General features: G+C 40.8%; 1 protein-coding gene across 4 annotated transcripts in view; it reads right to left on the reverse strand.

Moving 5' to 3' along the window:
• ubap1 (ubiquitin associated protein 1) overlaps positions 1-22449 on the reverse strand; it is a 75497-nt gene that overhangs the window by 31549 nt on the left and 21499 nt on the right. For all 4 annotated transcript variants that reach the window (XM_043687529.1, XM_043687521.1, XM_043687518.1 and 1 more), the window contains 2 exons: positions 18546-18592; positions 6570-6697 (listed from right to left, as the gene is read on the reverse strand). In XM_043687529.1, coding sequence (XP_043543464.1) covers positions 6570-6697; positions 18546-18585 — 168 coding nt within the window. In that variant the 5' untranslated portion in view covers positions 18586-18592. The remainder of the gene's footprint in view (positions 1-6569; positions 6698-18545; positions 18593-22449) is intronic.

A 22449-nucleotide genomic window follows, 5' to 3' on the forward strand; every position in this document is an offset into this window, starting at 1 on the left:
GCTTTTCCAGCACCACACTTTGACGAAGGCATAAACACTCCAACAACCCAACAGCATCAGAAGGGCCATAGGTGGTGGTGTGGAAAAGCAAGGACTGATTAGGGATAGTCAGCTTGACTCACAAATCTGATTGAGTTTTTTGAAGAGCTGACCAAGAAGATAGCTTAAGGCAGAGGCCTATGACAAGGTTCCGCACGGTAGACTAGTTAGTAAGGTTAGATCACATAGGATTCAGGGAAAGCTAGCCAAGTGGAATCAAAATTGGCTTGATAGTAGGACACAGAGGGTGGTGGTAGAGGTTGTTGTTCAAACTGTGATCAGTATATACCACAAGGATCAGTGCTGAGTTCATTGCTGTTTGTCATTTATATAAGGTATGGTTAGTAAATTTATGGATGATACCAAAATTGGTGATATTGCAGACAGTGAAGAATGTTATCTCAGCATACAGCGGAATCTTGATCAACTCGGTCAGTGGGCTGAGGAACGGCAAAAGGAGTTTAATTTAGATAAATGTGATGTGTTACATTTTGTTAAGACAAACCAGGACAGAATTTGCCCAAGTTAATGGTAGGAATCTGGGGACTGTTATCAAACAGAGAGATCCAGGGGTGCAGATACATAATTCTTTGAAAGTAGCATCACAGGTAAATAGGGTGATGAAGAAGGCATTTGGCACGCTTGCTTCCATTGGTTAGTACATTAAGCACAGGAATTGGGACATGATGTTAGGGCTGTACAAGAAATTGGTAAAGCCACAGTCAGAGTACTGCGTACAATTCTGGTTGCCCTGCTATAGGAAGGATGTTATTAAACTGGAAAAGGATCCAAAAATGATTTACAAGGGTGTTACTGAGACTAGAAGATTTGAGTTATAGGCGGAGACTTTTTTTTCCCCTAGAGTGCTGGAGGCTGAGGGATGACCTTATAGAGATTTTCAAATCATGAGGGGCATAGATAAGGTGAATAGCCAAGGTCTATCCGCCAGGGTAGGGGAATCCAAAATTAGACAGCATAGGTTTAAGGTGAGAAGGGAGAGATTTAAAATGAACCTGAGGGGCAATTTTTTTTCACAAAGGGTGGCACACATTTGAAATAAGCTGCCACAGAAAATGGTACAAATACAACATTTAAAAGACATTTGGACGTGTATATGGATAGGAAAGCTTCAGAGAAATATGGGACTAGTTCAGTTTCGGAAACCTGGTTAACATGGACAAGTTGGGCCGAAGGATCTGATCCAATGCTGTATGACTCTAAGTGAACAGAGTACTGTCACCATGTACATTGCACCTGACCTGATATCTTCAAATTACATTGCCAAAGGATAGTATGTAGATGAAAAAGTGCACAGGGACAAGGGCTGCAGACTTGGCTGAAAAGCCAGTGTTGCAAGTGTTCAAAACATGAACAGGACACCAAGTGGGTAAGGTTGTTTAATCAGTTCCTGGATATTGTCTGTAGTCGATAAGTTTGATTTAGTTAATAAGGTTCAAAATGGCAGGAGAATCCAGCCCCGTGGAATGCTCCTATTGCAATATGTGAGAAATTATGGACACTTCCACTCTCCATGGTGACCAAATACGCAGCAAGTGTATGCAGCTACAGGTCTTAATTTACTGCAAGGAGCACCTGGAATTACTGATGGAGTCATAATGGAGCATCCATGAGGCTTAGATTTTCATGGATAGCATGTTTAGTGAGCTGGTTACAGCACCTGTAAAGGCTACACAGTCAGAGAAGTGTTGAGTGACCACCAGGAAAATGATTAAGTGTGGCAGGCAGTGCAGGATTTCTCTGTGACCACTCCCCTCTCAAACAGATATACTTTTGGGGGAGATAGCTTCTCAGGGAAGGCAGCAGCAGCCAGATCAGTTGCACTATGCCTGGCACTATCGTACAACAAAGAGGGTTGAAGTAAAGGCGAGCAATAGTGATAGGGGACTGGATAGTCAGGGGCACTGATAGGCACTTCTGTGGTCACAAGCAAGTACTCTGAGATGGTGTGTTGCCTCTCTGGTGCCAAGGTCAAGAATGTCTCTGAGCTGGCAAAGGATGTTCTGGAGGGGAGGGGTGGCAGCCAGAGATTGTGGTCCAAATTGGTGTTAACAAAATAGGTAGAAAGAGAGATGAGGACCTGCAAGGGAGTTAGTTAGGAAGTTGAAAAGCAGGATGGAAATCAGTCATCCTAATCTGGTCTGGCCCACAGTAATGTGATTGACTCATAATCCCCCCCCCCACCCCTGGGCAATTAGGGATGGGCAATAAATGCTGGCTTAGCCAGATGCTCACATGCTGTGAGTGAACCAAAAAAAAATTTAAAACTAATCCCTGGGTGAAAGTACTAAATTGGGGGAAGGTAAACTACCACAATTTGAGACGGGAACTGGGAAATGTAGACTGGGGCGGCTGTTTGAAGATAATTCCACTGCTAGTAAGTGGGAATCCTTTAAAGGCCTATTGATGGAAGTTCAGGACCAGCATATTCCTGAGAAAATGCAAGATAAGGATAGCAAGATTCTGGGCCTTGGATGACAAGAGAAATTGTGAACTTACTCAAAAAGAAAAAGCAGGCAAATATTAGATGTAGGAAATTGAAGTCAGAGTCCTTGAAGAATATAAAGCAGGAAAGAACTCAAACAAACCTTACAAAAAACTCAAACAAAGAATTAGGACAGCGAAAATGGGTCATTAAATGTCTTTGGAAACCAGGATTAAGGAAAATCCCAAGGTGTTTTATACAGCTATAAGGAGCAAGAGGGTAGCTAGGGAAAGGGTAGGTCCAGTCAAGGACAAAATTTATATATGGAGCCGGAGAAGTGGGTGAACTCCTTAATGAATACTTTGCATCGGTATTTACAGAGAAGGAGGACACAGTTAATGGCAAGTCTCAGAGGAGTATATTGATATTCTAGGGCATTTCAGTATAAAAAATGGTGATTGTTTTGGATGTTGACAAGTCCCCAAGACCTAATGGAATCTATCCCAGAATGCTGAGGGAGACAGGCGAGGAAACCGCTGCAGCCATGTAAAAAATATTGGTATTCTATTTATTCTCAGGAGGGGTCCCAGAGGACTGGAGAATAGCCAATGATGGTCCTTTGTTTAAGGCGGCCAACAGGGATACTCTGGGAAATTACAGGCCAGTGAGCTTTGTGTCAGTGGTAGGGAAATTATTGGAGAAGACTCTTAGGGATAGGATTTACTCATGTTTGGAACATGTGGGCTTATCAGCAACAGGCATTGAGGCTTTGTATGGGGAAAGTTGTCTCTCACAAACCTGATTTGAGGTTTGAGGAAGTGACAAAGATGATTGATGAGGCAGGACAGTAAACGTCTATATGAATCTTAGCAAGGACTTTGACAAGGTCCTTCATGACAGGCTGATACGAAAGGTGAAATCACCTGGGATCTGCGGTGATCTTGTAAAATAGATACAGAACTGGCTTAGTCATAGACGACAGAGTGTAGTGATGGACGGGTGCTTTTATGATTGGAGATCTGTGACCAGTAGTGTTCTGCAGGTATCAATGCTGAGATCCGTGAGGTTTACAATGTACAAGTATAAATGATTTGGAGGAGAAGGTAGGTGGCCTGATTAGTAAGATTGCAGATGGCACAAAGACTGGGAGAGCAGCGGATAATAAGATAGATTGTGAAAATATACAGCAGGATATAGATAGTCTGGACATACGTGGGCAGAGAAATAGCACATGGAGTTTAATTGGACAAATGTGATGAATTTTGGAAGGTCAATTGCAGGAGGGAAGTACACAGTAAATAGCAGAACCCTTAGTTTCATCAACATACAGAGGGATCTCAGCATAAATGGCCACAGTTTGCCTGAAGGTGGTAACACAAGCACATATGGTGGTCAAGAAGGCACATGGCATGCTTGCTTTCATCGGTTGGGGCACCAAGTCTAAAAACTGGAAAGGCATTTGTAACTGTATTCAACTTTAATTAGACCACATTTTATACAGTTCTGGTCACCAGACTACCAAAAGGCTGAGAAGGCTTTGGACAGGGTACAGAAAAGGTTTACCAGAATGTTGCCTGGATTTCAAAGGTTTTAGCCAAGAGGAGAGATTGGATAAAGTTGGCTTGTTTTCACATGATCATTGAAGGATGAGAGGCGACCTGGTAGAAGTTTACAAAATTATGACAGGCATGGATAGAATAGATTGGAGTCTTTTGTCCCAGGGTAGAAATATCAATTGCTGGGGTCATAGCTTTACAGTCAATGGGGGTAAGTTTAAACAACACGTGAAAGGCAAGTTCTTTTACACTGTTAAAAATTACACAACACCAGGTTATAGTCCAACAGGTTTAATTGGAAGCACACTAGCTTTCGGAGCATCGCTCATTCATCAGGTGATAGATGAAGGAGCGACGCTCCGAAAGCTAGTGTGCTTCCAATTAAACCTGTTGGACTATAACCTGGTGTTGTGTGATTTTTAACTTTGTACACCCCAGTCCAACATCGGCATCTCCAAATCTTTTACACAGGTGTTGACAAATGCCTGGAATGCGGTGTCAGAGGAAGTAGATACAATAGCAACTTTTTAAGAGGCATCTTGACAGATAAATGAAAAGGCAAGGAATAGAGGGATATGGATCACGTAGAGCCAAAAGGTTTTTAGTTTATATAGACATATGTCTGTGCAGTCTTGGTGGGCTGAAGGGCCTGTTCTGATTATTTTTATTTACTGCATTAGATTCTATAGGCTTTACCTCACCTATATTGTTGTAGCACAATGCTGCTAGCCCACAAATACTGCAGTTAAATTGAATTATTTTCAGAATACACTTTCACCTCTGTGTCAGAAATGGGTTCAACTGAAATAGATATCTAGGCTGACATTCACCAGCGCTGTACTCGGCAAATGTCACACCATCAGGGTTGGCTGTTTGCAGATTAGATGTTAAACATAGGCCCCATCTCCTCTCCCAAGTAGACATAAAAACCCTAAAACTTTTTCAAGGCATCTTTAGGAAGTTATCTCTGCTGTCTTAGATAATATGGACTGCAGCAGTTCAAGGCAGCAGCTCACCACCACTTTCTCAAGGACAATCAGAGGTATGCAATAAATGCTGACCAGCCAACGATATTCATGTCCCATGAAAGAATAAATCAATTTTCCCTCCATTTGCGCCAAAAACAAAATTACCTAGTTATTGTCATATTATTGCTTGTGGGGATATGTGTTGTGCAAATTTGAATATTGGTTTCAACACTAAAACAGTCATTATTAGCTGCTCATTAGCAATATAGAATGTATGAAATATTTGGTGGTTATGAAAGGAACTATATAATGCAGACTTCCTTTTAAGATCAATAACACTAAGACCGATTAAGCTTTGCCTATTTAATTTTTTTTTAGAAAGTTACTTTATTAGTAACACTGCCCTATTTCCCCTTCAATTTGTTTGCATTTTCAAATATATAACCATTTCCCTTTTGAAAGATACTTCCATATGGTTCAAAACCCTTCATTATTCTGAACTACTCTGGTAAAGCTCCACTTAAAATGGCAGCATATTCAAAGTGCTGAGAATGCATAAGGAATTAATAAAGGAAGGAAATCACATGTATTTATTACAACAGTTATGAAGGTTTTGGGATAAACATTAAGTAGGATGCTTCATGGAGAGTCTTTTACCCCCAAAGCTTCTAATTTAATAATTTAATTCAGAAGCTGATTAAATTTGTAGACAACAGCAAATTAGACAGGACAGCTGCATCCAAAGTGGCATCTGAGAGCTACCAAAACAAAATATGTAGAATAGAAGACATATCAATAGGAGATTAAGTTAAATTATCAACAATAAGTACTATGCTTATGGGTCAAATAGGTGATGGAGTGCAACAACATTTTGAAATTTTGACAGGTCTCAGGCTGAAATATGAAATAAAAAGTCACATAGCAAGTAGAATGCTGAAGTGCAAAGCCTAAACAGCATAGCATAACTGAGAAAAATTCATATTTAACTTAATGTTGCTTGAGGCAGACTATGAGCTGTGTCTTGTTTTAGTCACTGATCCACAAGAAAGACATCAAAGCCACTGAACAGGAAGAGACTGACTTCCAGTATCAAAACAAAAAGATTACATAAAAACAGATTGAAGAAAGCTGAGCTATTTCGGCCTTGAGAAAGTGTGTTAGAGATGTCTCGCAACACATTTTCAGCTCAACATTTGGAATATTGATCTGACAGCAGCACTAAATTTAAATTTGAACCAACAGCAGCATGAGCTGCAGACATTAGTTTCAAGTGAAAAAAATGTCCATTCCTATTAATTGATTGTTGGCAGTCTTTAGGAGGGGAAAAACCCCTTTATGTCTGTCTAAAATGCTTTAAAATATTTTTTGCAATTAGTTTGATTTGAATGAATCCATATTTATTACTTCTGACTATTTACTATCTTCAGAGACATCTCTAACACACTTTCTCAAGGCCGAAATAGCTCAGCTTTCTTCAATCTGTTTTTATGTAATCTTTTTGTTTTGATACTGGGTCAAAAGTTCACAAAACAAAATAAATTTAGATGAGTTACTTGTACTTACATCAATCTTTCTAAATACTTTTGAGTAATCGGTCATGCAAAATCCAACAGGAAATCCCACTTTGGCAGGACTCTTGAAATTATCACCAATCTTAAATGGAACATCATCAAGATAACTGAAGGCCGCACCTGAAAACAAGCAAGTATGCTTATGAGAAGCTTCTAAACAGAAAGCATGCATCCTTTACAAAAACTGACCAAAGTATTTCATTGCAACAAAGGACCTTCTGTTTTACCATATTTCTTGTCTTACTAACTAAATTAGGTTATTTCATTTTAAGTTTTAAAAGTAGGAATTCATCCTACTTCTCAAGAACCTTTTACATATTTTGTCAAAAACAAATCACATCTCTAAGTTGTAACATCAATATTACTGTCACCAACACTACAAATTGCAGTAGATCTGTGCCCTTTGCCTTGGGCAGTTCAAATACTGTGCAAATCTATCACTGCCTTTTAACTTTTTAGAAAGAATGCTGAGCAATTGAATCAAAATCAACAAGGGGCTAGGTCAGATGCTCTTCAGAGGATCAGTGTGGACTTGATGGGCAGAATGGCCTCTTTCCACACTGGAGGGATTTTATGATTCTATGAAGTTCTAGTCTACTGCACTTATTTGTTGGAGTATGTATTTCCAATTGCAAAGATGGGTGTCAGAGTCTGCACATACACAAATGGGCTTGTGATTCAGCAGTGGATATATAACAGGCATCAGTAAATATTTGCACACATGCTCATGTCAGCACTCATGCATGTACTATGAACAGTTCAGAAGAGTGATAAATACAGAGAAAGAGTTCTCAAAACAATTCCCCAAATTTGTCTGTTATAATAATGGCAAGGTTGTCAGTAATTGTTGGATTAAACCTATAGGAACTGCTAACATTCATGTGTGCAGTTAAACACTGAAATATAGGAGGTATTGTAGGTGATACCTTGCTCCTTCACAAGTGTTGTTGTTGCAGTCTTCACTGACACAATCTGCACGGAGGCACCAATTCTAGGATAAAAGAAACCTGTTCCGGAAGAATAGGCTTCTCTTGAACTATCCTGGGACCAGATAGCAGTGGTGAATTGAATAACTAGGGCTGTAGAAAGGGTTTTAAACTAATGGAGGGAAGGTTTCTGGAGGTGGTGGTATCAGTGGGCACTCCTTAGACTTACAAAGCAAACAATGGCAGCAGTGCAGAGCCATTATTTATGTAATGAAATTCAGAGTGGGACAGACAAACACAAAAAAAACAGCCAATAGAGTCAAAGGGAGAAACAATATTAAAGAGGTAAAACTGATGACTCTTCGCCTAAATGCACATAGCAATCAGAATGAAGTAAATTAAATAATGCATAAATGTAGGTTAATGAATATGATATAATTGTCAATTCAGAGACATGGTCACAAGGAGCTGGGAACTAAATATTCAGGGAAATGTGACTTTTTGAAAGGACAGGCAGGAAGGAAAGGACGGTAAGGGTAACTTTGTTAGAACAAGATGGCATAAATTCAGGAGCATGGAGAAGACGACACTGGTGGGATTGCAGTATAGGCTCTGACAATATCTATACTGTAGACAGAAAATAAATCAGGAGATGATGAAGACAGGTAAAAAATGCAGTACATTAATATTGAGTGACTTTAACAATATGTAGGTTGAGAAAAACAAATTGGCAGAGGGAGAATGAAGAGACTGTATTCTGGACAGTTTCCAAGAACAACGTGCTGTAGATCCAAGCATAGAGCAGGCTACTTTGGATCTGGTAATTTGTGGATGAAGGTAAAGCGGTTGATGTGGTGTGTATGGACTTCAGTAAGACGTTTGATAAGGTTCCACACGGTAGGCTATTGCACATAATATGGAGTTTTAGGATTGAAGGTGATTTAGTGGTTTGGATCAGAAATTGGCTAGCTGAAAGAAGACAGGATGGTCGGTGATGGGAAATGTTCGCCCTGGAGCTCAATTACCAGTAGTGTGCCGTAAGGATCTGTTTTGAGACCACTGCTGTTTGGCATTTTTATAAATGATCTGGATGTGGGCATAGAAGGATGGGCTCGTAAATTTGCGAATGTCACTAAGGTAGGCAGCATTGTGGATAGTGCCAAAGGATGTTGTGGGTTACAGAGGGACAGAGATAAGATGCAGAGCTAGGCTAATGCGGAAAAGTGTGAAGTAGTTTACTTCGGAAGAAGTTACAGAAATGCAGAGTACTGGGCTAATGATAAAATTCTTGCAGTGTAGATGAACAGAGGGACTGTGTTTCCTAGTGCATATAACCCTGAAAGTTGCCACCCAGGTTGATAGGGTTAAGAAGGCATATGGTGCGTTGGCATTTATTGGTAGGGGGATTGAATTTCAGAGCCACAAGATCATGTTTCAGTTGTACAAGACACTGGTAAGGGCACACCTGGAATATTGTGTGCAGTTCTGGTCACTGCATTATAGGAAGGATGTGGAAGCTTTGGAAAGGGTTCAGAGGAGATTTACGAGGATGTTGGCTGGTATGGAAGGGAGGTCCTACGAGGAAAAGCTGAGTGCACGGAGGCTGTTTTCATTGGAGAGAAAAAGGTTGAGAGGTGACTTAATAGAGACGTATAAGATAATCACAGGGTTTGATAGTGTAGACATTGAGAGCCTTTTTCCTCAGATGGTGAAGGCTAACCAGAGGGGACATAGCTTTAACGAGGGGTGATAGATTTAGGACAGATATTAGGGGTAGTTTCTTCACTCAGAGTAGTAGGGGCGTGGAATGGCCTGTCTGCAACAGTAATACACTCGCCAACATTAAGGGCATTGGACATACATTTGGATAAAAATGGAACGGTGTAGGTTAAATAGGCATCAGATTATTTTCACAGGTCGTCACAACATCGAGGGCTGAAGGGCCTTTACTGTGCTGTAACATTCTATGTTCTATGAGACAGAAAAAGAACAGATAACAATAGGCCTTTTAGCTTAACATCGGTCACTAGGAAAATATTCAAGCCTATTATAGAAGATGTAATGGAGCATTTAGAAACATACAATATAACCAAGCAAAATCAGCACAGCTCCATAAAAGTGAAATCACGTATGAAACATTTATTAGAATTATTTGAGGTAACAAGCAGGATAAATAAGGGGGAAACAAAGAATGCAACTTAATTAGATTTCCAAAAGCCTTTTGATATAAGTATCCCACCCCGATCAGGCTGTTCAATGAGATAACAACCTGATGGGTGTAGCACATTAGCACAGATAAAGTATTGGCTAATTAACATGAGACAGAAAATTTGGATGGGGTTGGGAGTCATTTTCAGGATGGCAACCTATATCTCGTGGAGTGCCACAGGGATCATTGTTGGGCCAGAATTATTTTTAATATAATATAATAAATGCTGAGAGGATGGTTCCCATTGTGGGAAAATCTAGAACCAGAAGACATAGTAACAGAATAAAGGGGTGCTAATTCAATACTGAAATGAGAAGGAATTTCTTTTCTCAGAGGGTTGTGTGTCTTTGGAACTGTGAGAGCTGTGGGAGTAGAGTCCTTGTGTATATTTAAAGTTGCAAAAGATAGGCTCTTAATCAGTAGGGGAATTAAGGGTTACAGATAAAGGACAGGATAGTGGACATGAGGAGTGGCAGTTTAGGCATGATTCTATTGAGTGGCAGAGTGGTTGAAGGGGCCAAATATCCTACTCCTATTCCTGTTTCTTACGGTCTTATATTAAATGACTTGGATAAGCAAAGTGAATATACTGTGACGAAGTTTTCAGATGACCCAAGAATAGGCCAGAAGCCAAGTGCTAAGGATGACAAAAACATCTGCAGAGATATAGACAGGGTAATTGAGTCAGCAAAATGATAGGTGGCATATTATTATTAAGTCAAAAGCATGTATAGTCCCTTGAAGAAAGAGAGGGTGCTTTACTGAGCTGAGCGATTTTTACAGCATGTATCTGTGACTAGCTGAGAGTCACAGAGTACTGAGAATTGAAGGTATGTAACAATTGCCAGTAGGGTTATTAACATTTGCTTGGGTTGGGTTTTTTTTTTGAAGTTAAGGTAACAGGATTTGAATTAATTTAAAATATGCCCAGGATACCAAAAACCAATTGAATTTAAATTTAGTTCTATTGACACCTCGAACCTATGGGATGGCAGGAGTCATGGGGTTGATAAAGGAGGGTATTTTGAAAATTCCTAAGAGTTAACTGCCCATCTAAGATGAAAAGCTCTCAAAGAAATCTCTAAAAATGCTCTGTGTTGATGTTGTTCCTTTAACAAGGTTATGTTGTCCTTGTTTTTTTTCCTCAGGTTGTAAAAACACAGGTTCCGAAAAGTCTGGATAAGTTTTTGGGTCAGTTTGATTATAGCCAACAGATATTACGTCAGGCTGAAGGATTTCAAGTTTTTAAAAAAAGACTTGTACAGTGAAAGGAGAGTGGCCAGTTCTCCCAGCTCAGTTTTTCTCTGGTTTTTGGCAGTCTGGCTATTCACCGAAAGCAGTCAGGCAGTAAAAGGACCAGGGCCTTGCTGAACCTCCCTCTCTCTCTGACACTTATCCTGGAACACCCTGTGTTTGATTTAACCTTTTGTGCCAGAGGGTGTTTATGGGGATTGTTGCAAGTATCCAGAACAGCATCATTAAGTTGGGATGATCGAGTGAGTTTTCGAATAGTTTGTTATTCAGTATTTTGTTCGTGATTCAGTCGGTAATCGTGTAAATAAATTTGGTTTTGTTTAAAACTACATGGTTTGACCAACTGTATCCCTCCTAGAATATCCTTGATTGAATCTAATTCTGACCTCTTTGCTAATTCTATAAGTGTAGACTTTTCTTTCTAAACTTTGTTAACAAATTTAGGAATAATCTTCAAACCCCAGAAACTCTTCAGCAATTTTAAGAGCTGTTTCTCTCACTTATAAATTTAACCAACCACAAGTAACCAAAATTAAACAAATTGTCTTGCCAACATTTTATTTAAAGGACTAGGACACTAAGCGGCAAGTGTTTAAATCTGCTGGGACCTTTTGAACCCCACAAATCTGTCCAAATCTCAGACTGGATCTATGTACATCTGTCCAAATTATAGACCTGAGCCCACAAACTGTAAGGCATTCGACAAGGTTCCCCATGGGAGACTGGTTAGCAAGGTTAGGTCTCATGGAATACAGGAAGATGAGCCATTTGGATACAGAACTGGGTCAAAGGGAGAAGATAGAGGGTGGTGGTGGAGGGTTGTTTTTCAGACTGGAGGCCTGTGACCAGTGGAGTGCCACAAGGATCGGTGCTGGGTCCACTACTTTTCATCATTTATATAAATGATTTGGATGTGAGCATAAGAGGTACAGTTAGTTAGTTTGCAGATGAACACCAAAATTGAAGGTGTAGTGGACAGCGAAAAAGGTTACCTCAGATTACAACAGGATCTTGATCAGATGGGCTGAGAAGTGGCAGATGGAGTTTAATTTAGAGAAATGCGAGGTGCTGCATTTTGGGATAGTGAATCTTAGCAGGATTTATAATGTCCCAGGGAGTATTGTGAACAAAGAGACTTTGGAGTGCACGTTCGTAGCTCCTTGAAAGTGGATTCGCAGGTAGGTAGGATAGTGATGGCGGCATTTGATATGCTTTCCTTCTTTGGTCAGAGTACTGAGTACAGGAGTTGGGAGGTCATGTTGCGGCTGTACAGGACATGTTAGGCCACTTTTGGAATACTGTGTGCAATTCTGGTCTCCTTCCTATCGGAAAGATGTTGTGAAACTTGAAAGGGTTCAGAAAAGATTTACAAGGATGTTGCCAGGGTTGGAGGATTTGAGCTATAGGGAGAGGTTGAATAGGCTGGGGCTGTTTTCCCTGGAGCGGAGGCTGAGGGGTGACATTAGAGAGGTTTATAAAATCATGAGGGGCATGAAGTCTATTCTCTGGGGTAGGGGAGTCCAGAACTGGAGGGCGTAAGTTTAGGGTGAGAGGGGAAGGACATAAAAGAGACCTAAGGGGCAACTTATTCACACAGAGGGTGGTACGTGTATGGAATGAGCTGCCCAGAGGAAGTGGTGGAGACTAGTATGATTGCAACATTTAAAAGACATCTGAATGGGTATATGAATAAGAAGGGTTTGGAGGGATATGGGCCGGGTGCTGGCAGGTGGGATGAGGTTAGGTTGGGACATCTGGTTGGCGTGGACCAAACGGTCTGTTTCTGTGCTGTATATCTCTATGACTTTATGCTATGGCAGTAAACCCTTCTGCTAAATTAAACCAAACACACAGAAAAGCTCACCTCACCTCATAATCTGTTAAAGTATTAGTGACAGAGAACTACCCAAATTCCACTTCTTAACAAAAAAATATCAATTTTATTCTTTAACTGTCAGGTGAACATTAACCAACAACTATTTACAACTCCTAGCCTCCTTTTTCTAAAAGGTTTGTTATCTAACTCCACTCAATAACAATATACTGATCCAATAAATCCCCTATTAAATTTACAGTAACCCAATTTTTCAAAACCAGACAGCGGCTGTCATCTCCGGTGTCGATCTTCTTCTGTTTAGAGATCTCCCTGCGTCATCTTCGGTGTTCTGCTGCACAGATTTTTCATATGAGAAAGGTACCTTTGATATTGTGTGTTTTCAGCAGTCTATGGCAATGGCAAGTGGTGCATTTTCTGGCTGTCCAAAATGCCTGCTTTTTATGCCCCAAACATCGGATTATCTCATTGGTTCGATGTTGACAAAACAGTAAAATTCAAATTTGATTGGGTTTTAGTATCTTGGGGCATAGTTTAAACTGATGGGTTAAATTTGAACAGCTGTGAAAGCAACTTATACACTTAATGGTAAGGTCCTAGGGAGTGTTGCTGAACAAAGAGGCCTTGGAGTGCAGGTTCGTAGCTCCTTTAAAGTGGAGTCGCAGGTAGATAGGATAGTGAAGAAGGCGTTTGGTATGCTTTCCTTTATTGGTCAGAGTATTGAGTACAGGAGTTGGGAGGTCATGTTGCGGCTATACAGGACATTGGTTAGGCCACAGTTGGAATACTGCGTGCAATTCTGGTCTCCTTCCTATCGGAAATTTAATGTGAAACTTGAAAGGGTAAAGAGACCTAAGGGGCAACTTTTTCATGCAGAGGGTGGTACGTGTATGGAATGAGCTGCCAGAGGATGTGGTGGAGGCTGGTACAATTGCAACATTTAAGAGGCATTTGGACTGGTATATGAATAGGAAGGGTTGGGAGGGATATGGGCCGGGTGCTGGCAGGTGGGACTAGATTGGGTTGGGATATCTGGTCGGCGTGGACGGGTTGGACTGAAGGGTCTGTTTCCATGCTGTACATCTCTTTTACTCTATGATTCTATAATTAATATCTGGGTTACAGGCAAAATGTTATATCTTTCAATTTTCCAGCACACTCTGTGGCACGACAGGTGCTTGCCAGCTTTCACTCACTCTTAAAGATACAGTACACGCCCTTCAATTTCATTATAGTGTGGGTTTCCTCCAAGTGCACTGGTTTCCCCCCCACAGTCTAAAGATATGCAGGTTAGGTGGACTGGCCATTGTATCCAGGGATGTGCAGGCTAAGTAGATTAGCCATGGGAAATGTAGGGTTACAGGGATAGGGTAGTGAGGTGAGTCTGGGTGGATGCTCTTTAGAAGGTCAGTGTGGACTCGATGGACTGAATAACCTGCATCCATACTGTAGGGACTCTATGATATAATACTATGATACAGTACAGTTTGTTATCAACAAACACATTGACTTGGATCCCATTTACCACCTCCCGAGATAAAGAACAGGAAACGACATCACTACCAGAAATGACGTCACCAACCCAAGGAAACCTAAACACAAATAAAAAATGGGCTATACCACCAGTGCTTCATCCGGAGGCTCATTGATGATGTTACCTCGTATGGTGACGAAACATCTGAAAGTGAACCGATCAACTCAACGAGCAAACCTACATCCCGAACTTCAACCTGAGCTACAAATCTTCTCTGCTAAGATTTAGAAGAGGCATGAGGGGCATTTTTTTTTTAACACAGTAGATGGTTTGCATGTGGAAAGAACTTCCTGAGGAGGTGGTGGATGTGGACACAATTACAACATTTAAAAGACATTTGGATAAGTACATGAAAAGGAAAAGTTTGAAAGGATATGGGCCAAGAGTAGACAGGCAGGACAAGTTTAGTTTAGGATTATATTTGGTATGGACTGGTTGGATCAAAGGGTCTGTTTCTGTGTTGTATGACTCTATGACATTATAAAGTACAGTCAGTTCTGATATAATATGATAGTTCCATTCTTGTGCAATTTTACGTTATAAGAAAATCATACAGTAGCCATGCATTTAAACTAATGGGGCTGGAATCACGTTATAGCCATACAGGTAAGAAAAGCTTGCATTCTACAAATAACAATCTCAACTCTTCAATCTCATTAAAGCCAATTCACAGTGGCTGTAGTCATGTTCTGCTCAGAATTTTCTGATTTTGCTGAAATTGTATTTGGATTTCTATGTATGAAAAGCTTTTAGAGAAAATAAATCCAAGATATTTTAATGATGCACAGACAAATAGGATTATAAGACATAAGAACGTAAAAATTAGGAGCAGGAGTAGGTCGTCCGGCCCTTCAAGCCTGCTCCGCCATTCATGATGATCATTGCTGATTTTTTCTCGGACTCAGATCCACTTAGCTGAGCTCTCACCGTATTGGTTAACTCCTTTATTGTTCAAAAAAATGTCTACCTTAGCTTTAAAAACATTTACTGAAGTAGTGTCAACGACTTCGCTGGGCAAGGAACTACATGATTAACAACCCTCTGGGTGAAAAAGCTCCTTCTCAATTCACTTCTAAATCTGCTCACCCTAATCTTGAGGCTGTGCTCTCTTGTCCTAGCTTCACCTGCCAATGGAAACATCCTTTCTACTTCCATCTTCCCTTCATAATTTTCTATCTTTCTATAAGACCCCTCTTTAGTCTTCCGAATTCCAATGAATATAATCCCAGTCTACTCAATCTCCCCTCATAAGCCAACACCATCAACTCCGGAATCAACCTCTTTGCCCCCTCCAATGCTCGTCCATCCTTTCTCAAGTAAGGAGACCAAAACTGCACACATTACTCCAGGTGTGACCTCACCAGCTCCTTGTTCAGTGGAACGTAACCTCTCTGTTTTTACACTCAATCCCTTTAGCAATGAAGAATAAAATTCCATTTGCCTTCCTAATTACAGACCAAACTTCTGTAATTCATGCATAAGGACACCCAGGTCCTTCTGCATAGCAGCATGCTGCAACTTTTACCGTTCAAGTAATAATCCTTTTTACTGTTACTCCTACCAAAATGGATGACCTCACATTTATTAACATTGTATTCCATCTGCCAGACCTTTGCCCACTCACTTAAAGTATTTATGTTCCTTTGCAAAGTTTCACAGTCCTCTGCACACTTTGCTCTACCACTCATCTTAGTGTCATCTGCAAACTTTGACACCTTATACGTGGTTCCCAACTCCAAATCATTTATCTAAATTGTAAATAATTGCAGTCCCAACACCGATCCCTGAGGCACATCACTAGTCACTGATTGCCAGCCAGAATACACTCATTTATCTCCACTCTTTGGTTCCAAATCGATTCAAGTGGAGACTATCCCATCGGTACAGATCCCCCCCGGTTCCAAAATTGATGCCAATGCCCCATGAAATGGATACCCTCTTTCCCACACCACTCCCATAGTCACGTGTTTACTTCCCTAATTTTCTTATCCCTATGCCAATTAACACTTGGCTCGGGCAGTAATCCAGAGATTATGACCCTCAAGGATCTGTTTCTTAATTTCATTCCTGGAACTTGATAATATCCAAATAGGTCCTCCTTCCCAGCTTGCCTATGTTGTTAGTCCCATGGTGGACCATAACAACTGGATCCTCCCCCTCCAACATTCTTTCAAGTCAGTTAGAGATGCCCTTCACCCTGGCACCAGGCAAGCAACACACCACGCAGGACTCCTGATCTGGTTGCAAAAGATACTATCTATTCCGTTAATTATAGAATCCCCTGTAACTACCACTTGTCTTTTTGCTTCCCTCTCTTGAATGGCCTTCTGCACCATGGTGCCGTGTTCAGCTGGTTCATCCTCCCTGGAACCCTTTTCCTCATCTACACAGGGAACAAGCATCTCATACATATTGGATAAGGTCAAAAGTTGAGGCTCCACCACTTCTGAACTCAGGATCCACCTACCTTCCTCACTTGCAATCACACCCTGTTGTCACAAACTGAATTTGAATCACTTAATCTACCAGGTATGATTGCCTCCTGAAACCAAGCATTCAGGTAACTCTCCCCCTCCCAGCTGTGCCACAGTGTTTGAAGGTTAGATTCCAGATCATCAACTCTAAGCCGGAGTTTCTCAGTAACCAACACTTGTGTAAGTGTGGTCACTGCCATCCACAATGGGATCGGCCAGCTCCCACATCATACAGCACATCACCTACCCAGCCATTTCTACTTAGTTAATTACTGCAATACTTTATATAAATTTATGAGTTAAATAATTTCTAACACTTCTCTGCTATGGTCTTTTTCAAATAACCAATTAATAGATAAATTTTTAAAAAGTAATTTTTTAAACCAATCACACGATACAGAAGAAATAGAAAAGCTTTACCTTATCAACAGACCACAGAGTCTTTTTTTAGGTTAGAGGAGGAGGGCGGTTGGGAGACACTACCTGTTTAGTGTCTCGGGATCAGCTGATGCCCAAATATATCAATTCACTCATCTTCTCAAACCTCAATGAACCGCTTCTCCCACAAGATAAGTTTTTAAATGGAGAACTTACCTTCCTGACCACCCCCAGTTTCCGTTCTCACCGCTTCCGCTGCACATATGAAGACTTAAGAGCAGTCCTTTGAGTAGGCCCCACCATCTGATTAATTCTTCTGAATATAATCTCTACTCCATTCTCTTTCTACCCTCATAAACCTGGACTCCCTAGTCAATCAAAATACTCACCTAGACTTGAATAGGTTGAATGACCCACCCTCCATTGCACTCTGCAGAAGATAATTTCACAGACTAAAATCCTTCTTAGACAAAGCTATTTCACCACAGCTTTATCCCAGGAGACCTCGTATTCTTAAATTGTGTTCCCTAGTTCCAGTTTCTCCCAGAAGAATAAACATCCAATATTTATGCAATCAAGTGTCCTCGGGATCTATAAGTTTCAATAAAATCAACTCCTATTCACTTGAACTCTGATTTTTCAAACAAGGCTACCAGACATACTCTAGATGTAATTTCACAAAGGCCAAATACACTTGAAGCAAAACCTCCCTACTTCTATTTTCCATTCCCTTTGCATCCTATTGTTTTCCTAATTATTGACTTATGTAGCAGGACACCCAGATTCCATGTGTGCCATGAATTGTGCAATCTCTATTTCAATAGTATACTGCTTCTCTATTCTTCCCGTGAAAGTGGACAAATTCACATTTACCCACATTGTTATCCTGCCAAATTTCTGTCCACTTACTTAACCAATCTGTATCACTTTGTAGACTTTTAAACCTCATCTTGACAACTTATTTTCCTATGTGTCTTAATTCATTGGCAAATGTAGCTACCATACATTCATCCTAGTCATTAATATAAATTGTAAATATCTGAGACCCCAGCATTGATCCCTGTGGCACTTAACTAGTTGCATTAATTGCTTACCAATAATGCTGTGAAGAGTTGGCAGATGCACAGGAGGCTGGTGGGGATCAGCAACCAATGTAATTTATTAAGGACAGGGGTGAAGAGTATTAATGTGGGATGTAACATAGGCCGTGTTTTGAACAAAATTAACTTCATGGTGAGTGCAATATACAAGGACAGCAATAATCGAATATGAAAGTAGAGGTATGTAACAAGCAGCAGATGGACTGAGATTAGGGTGTAGCTTTACAGTCTGTTAAAATAATGCAGGTTATACACCTACCAGAGTTCTGAAAATCTGATCCCGATTTCCTAGAGGCCATTTAGAATCTAGAAAAAGGCAAGTAATGCTGATTAATAATCAAAGATATTTGAGGTTGCATAGCCAACACATTAAATTAAATAAAAGCAGAAATTACTGGAGAATCTTAGCAGATGTGGTATCATCTGTGAGAAGAAAACAAAGATAATGTTTCAAATCTGGAGATTTTTCTTCAACTCTGCTTTATTCCCACAGATGTTGCAGAGCATAAACCAGAGTTGAAGAGAAGTCACCAGATTTGAAACATTAACTCTGTTTTCTTCCCACAGATGCTGCCAGACCTGCTGAATTTCTCCAGCAATTCTTCTTTTCCTTTCAGATGTCCAACATCTGCAAATCTTCATTTGAACTTAGACACTAAATTACACACTACATTGAATTTAAGATTCTAACTTTACATCTATGGTAGTAAGATTGTTATGATATATTGAAGACTACACTGGCAATGACACAAATTTGCTAAGATAATTACTGTTAAGATATTGTACTATTTTGGCTACAAGGCCCATCTACGTTTCTGCTTTGGTGCTGTTGTACACTGTGCCAACCCAAGTACAATAGTTGAAACCAATAATATGCATTTTTTTTAATAAATGGCCTTAACGTAGCAAAGCATTCCAATGCTTCACAGGTGTGTTATCAAACAAGATTGATAATAAGCCAAATAAAGAGATTTTAGGACCAGTGACCAATATCTTGATCAAAAAATTAGTTTTTTTAAAAAGAAGAATAGATAGAGAAATGCAAAGTTTAGGAGGGAAGTCAAGAAAATTGAAGTTGAAGACAATTCTGGTGCTGCAGAGAGGAGAACGGATAGAGCCATGGACAAATTTGAAAACAAGGACAAGAAATTAAAACCAGAATATTGTTTATTCACTACAGCCTCCAATGTACCAGCTAAATCTTTGGGCACAAAGGAGGACCAAGAAAATGATAAGGAAAGAAGAACAGAATATAAATGCTATCTAGCAAAAAACACGAAAATATACCGTAAATTCTTCTTTAGGTATGTAAAAAGAAAACATTTGCCATGGTGGTCACAGCACCAGGGACGTGGATTTGATTTCACCCTCAGGCAGTCTTTGTGGAGTTTGCACATTCTCCCCATGTCTGCATGGGCTTCCTCCTGGTCGTCTGGTTTCTTCCCACAGTCCAAAGATTGCAGATTAGGTGAATTGGCCATAATAAATTGCCCCGTAGCATCCAGGGATGTGAGAGCTAGGTGAATTAGCCATGAGAAATGCAGGGTGACAGGGAGAGGATAGGAGGGTGGGTCTGGGTGGGATGCTCTTTAGAGAGTTGCTGTGGACTCAATGGGTTGAATGGCCTGCTTCCACACTCTAGAGATTCTACGATTTAAGATAAACATGGGCCCATTAAGTCACAGTCTGGACAATTTAAATTGGGGGAAAGCAGAAGTGGCAGAGAAGTTAAATGATTACTTTGTATTTATTGTCACAGAGAAAGATACAAGAGTTGCATAGAATGCGGAAGTGGTGGAGGCAGGTCCACTTACAACATTTGAAAGGAAGCTGGATGGGTATATGAATAGGAAGGGTTGAGAGGGATATGGGCCAAATACTGGCAAGTGGAACTAGATTTATTTAGGATATCTGGTCAGCATAGACGAGTTGGAAGGAAAGGTCTGTTTCTGTGCTGTACATCTCTATGACAATGACTCTATGACACCAGGAGTAACAGTGCAGGAATAGGAGGCGAATTGATTGCACGTCATTCTTTCATTACAACCTGATAGATAAGAATGAAACTAGGATGCTTCAGTCCAACCCACTGCATGACAATGGAGAGGTGTCGGAGAAGGATAGCATGGTCAGCTATCTCAAAGTGAATAGAGAAGGACCAGGTGGATTAGTTTCATCCTCAACGCAATCACATGGGATAATAAAAGAATTGTGATAGCTTGGCAAGTGCAGAAATAACATCTTCCATTTCAATTTGATGAAATGTGTGTGAAGCATTACGCTATTTACAGATATACACACCACCCTGCCCAACTTGTTAATTGACTGTACCATTCAATAGCTGAAAATGTGTTGCTGGAAAAGCGCAGCAGGTCAGGCAGCATCCAGGGAACAGGAGAATCGATGTTTCGGGCATAAGCCCTTCTTCGGTTTCCTGAAGAAGGGCTTATGCCCGAAACGTAGATTCTCCTGTTCCCTGGATGCTGCCTGACCTGCTGCGCTTTTCCAGCAACACATTTTCAGCTCTGATCTCCAGCATCTGCAGACCTCATTTTCTCCTGTACCATTCAATAAGCATTCAGACAGACAACAGGAAACTGCATTCAATGGTGATGGTTCTTCTGAAACCATTACAGAAGTTCAAATGAATAAAGCATTCGACTCACATTTTCCCAGGTCCATTTTTCATTTGCTATTTCATTAACCTCTCAGCCTCATTTCAATCTGACATGAAGACTTTGAGAGTATCACAGACCTGCACATAGTGCCAATTTAATTTCTACTTGATAATGGTGCTTCATCTTTCCCAGTGACCTGTAACAATCTTACAAATACTGCAACCAGGGTTCAACTAGCAATACCCCACAACATTTCAATTTCTTTTTACTCTTCTTGGGCGGCACGGTGGCTCAGTGGTTAGCACTGCTGCCTCACAGTTACCAGAGACACGGGTTCAATTCCCGCCTCAGGCAACTGTCTGTGTGGAGTTTGCACATTCTACCTGTGTCTGTGTGGGTTTCCTCCGGGTGCTCAGGTTTCCTCCCACAGTCCAAAAATGTGCAGGTTTGGTGAACTGGCCTTGCTAAAGTGTTAGGTGAAGGGGGAAATATAGGGGAATGGGTCTCGGTGGGTTGCTCTTCGGAGGGTTGGTGTGGACTTGTTGGGCCAAAGGGCCTGTTTCCACACTGTAAGTAATCTAATCTAAAAATTCTTAATTGTAGCAGTCCATTCATAATTTCCAACTCTTGTCACCATTTTGCTTTCCCTCTCACCGACTTCCCCATCCTTGCTGATTCTATGGCATATATTATGTACTTTAAATTTAGAGTCATAAAGTCATAGAGATGTACAGCATGGAAACAGACCCTTCGCTCGAACCAGTCAACACCGACCAGATATCCCAACCCAATCTAGTCCCACCTGCCAGCTCCCGGCCCATATCCCTTCATATTCGTATACACATCCAAATGTCTTTTAAATATTGCAATTGTACCAGCCTCCACCACTTCCTCTGGCAGCTCATTCCATACTTGTACCACCCTCTGTGTGAAAATGTTGCCCCTTAGGTATCTTTTATATCTTTCCCCTCTCACCCTAAACCTATGCCCTCCAGTCTGGACTCCCCGACCTCAGGGAAAGGACTTGGCTTATTTACCCTATCCATGCCCCTCTATAAGGTCACCCCTCAGCCTCCGACACTCCAGGGAAAACAGCCCCAGCCTGTTCAGCCTCTCCCAATAGCTCAAACGCTCCAACCCTGGCAACACCCTTTCAAGTTTCAAACATCCTTCCGATAGGAAGGATACCAGAACTGCATGCAATATTCCAACAGTGGCCTAACCAATGTCCTGTACAGCCGCAACATGACCTCCCAACTCCTGTACTCAATACTCTGACCAATAAAGGAAAGCATACCAAATGCCACCTTCACTATCCTATCTACCTGCGACTCCTCTTTCAAGGAGCTATGAACCTGCACTCCAAGGTCTCTTTGTTCAGAACACTCCTTAGGACCTTACCATTATGCGTATAAGTACTGCAAAGATTTGCTTTCCCAAAATGCAGCACCTCGCATTTATCTGAATTAAACTCCATCTGCCACTTCTCAGCCCATTGGCCCATCTGGTCAAGATCCTGTTGTAATCTGAGGTAACCCTCTTCGC

The sequence above is a fragment of the Chiloscyllium plagiosum genome, chromosome 1, assembly GCF_004010195.1.
Source record: "Chiloscyllium plagiosum isolate BGI_BamShark_2017 chromosome 1, ASM401019v2, whole genome shotgun sequence".
In the NCBI taxonomy this organism is placed as follows: domain Eukaryota; kingdom Metazoa; phylum Chordata; class Chondrichthyes; order Orectolobiformes; family Hemiscylliidae; genus Chiloscyllium; species Chiloscyllium plagiosum.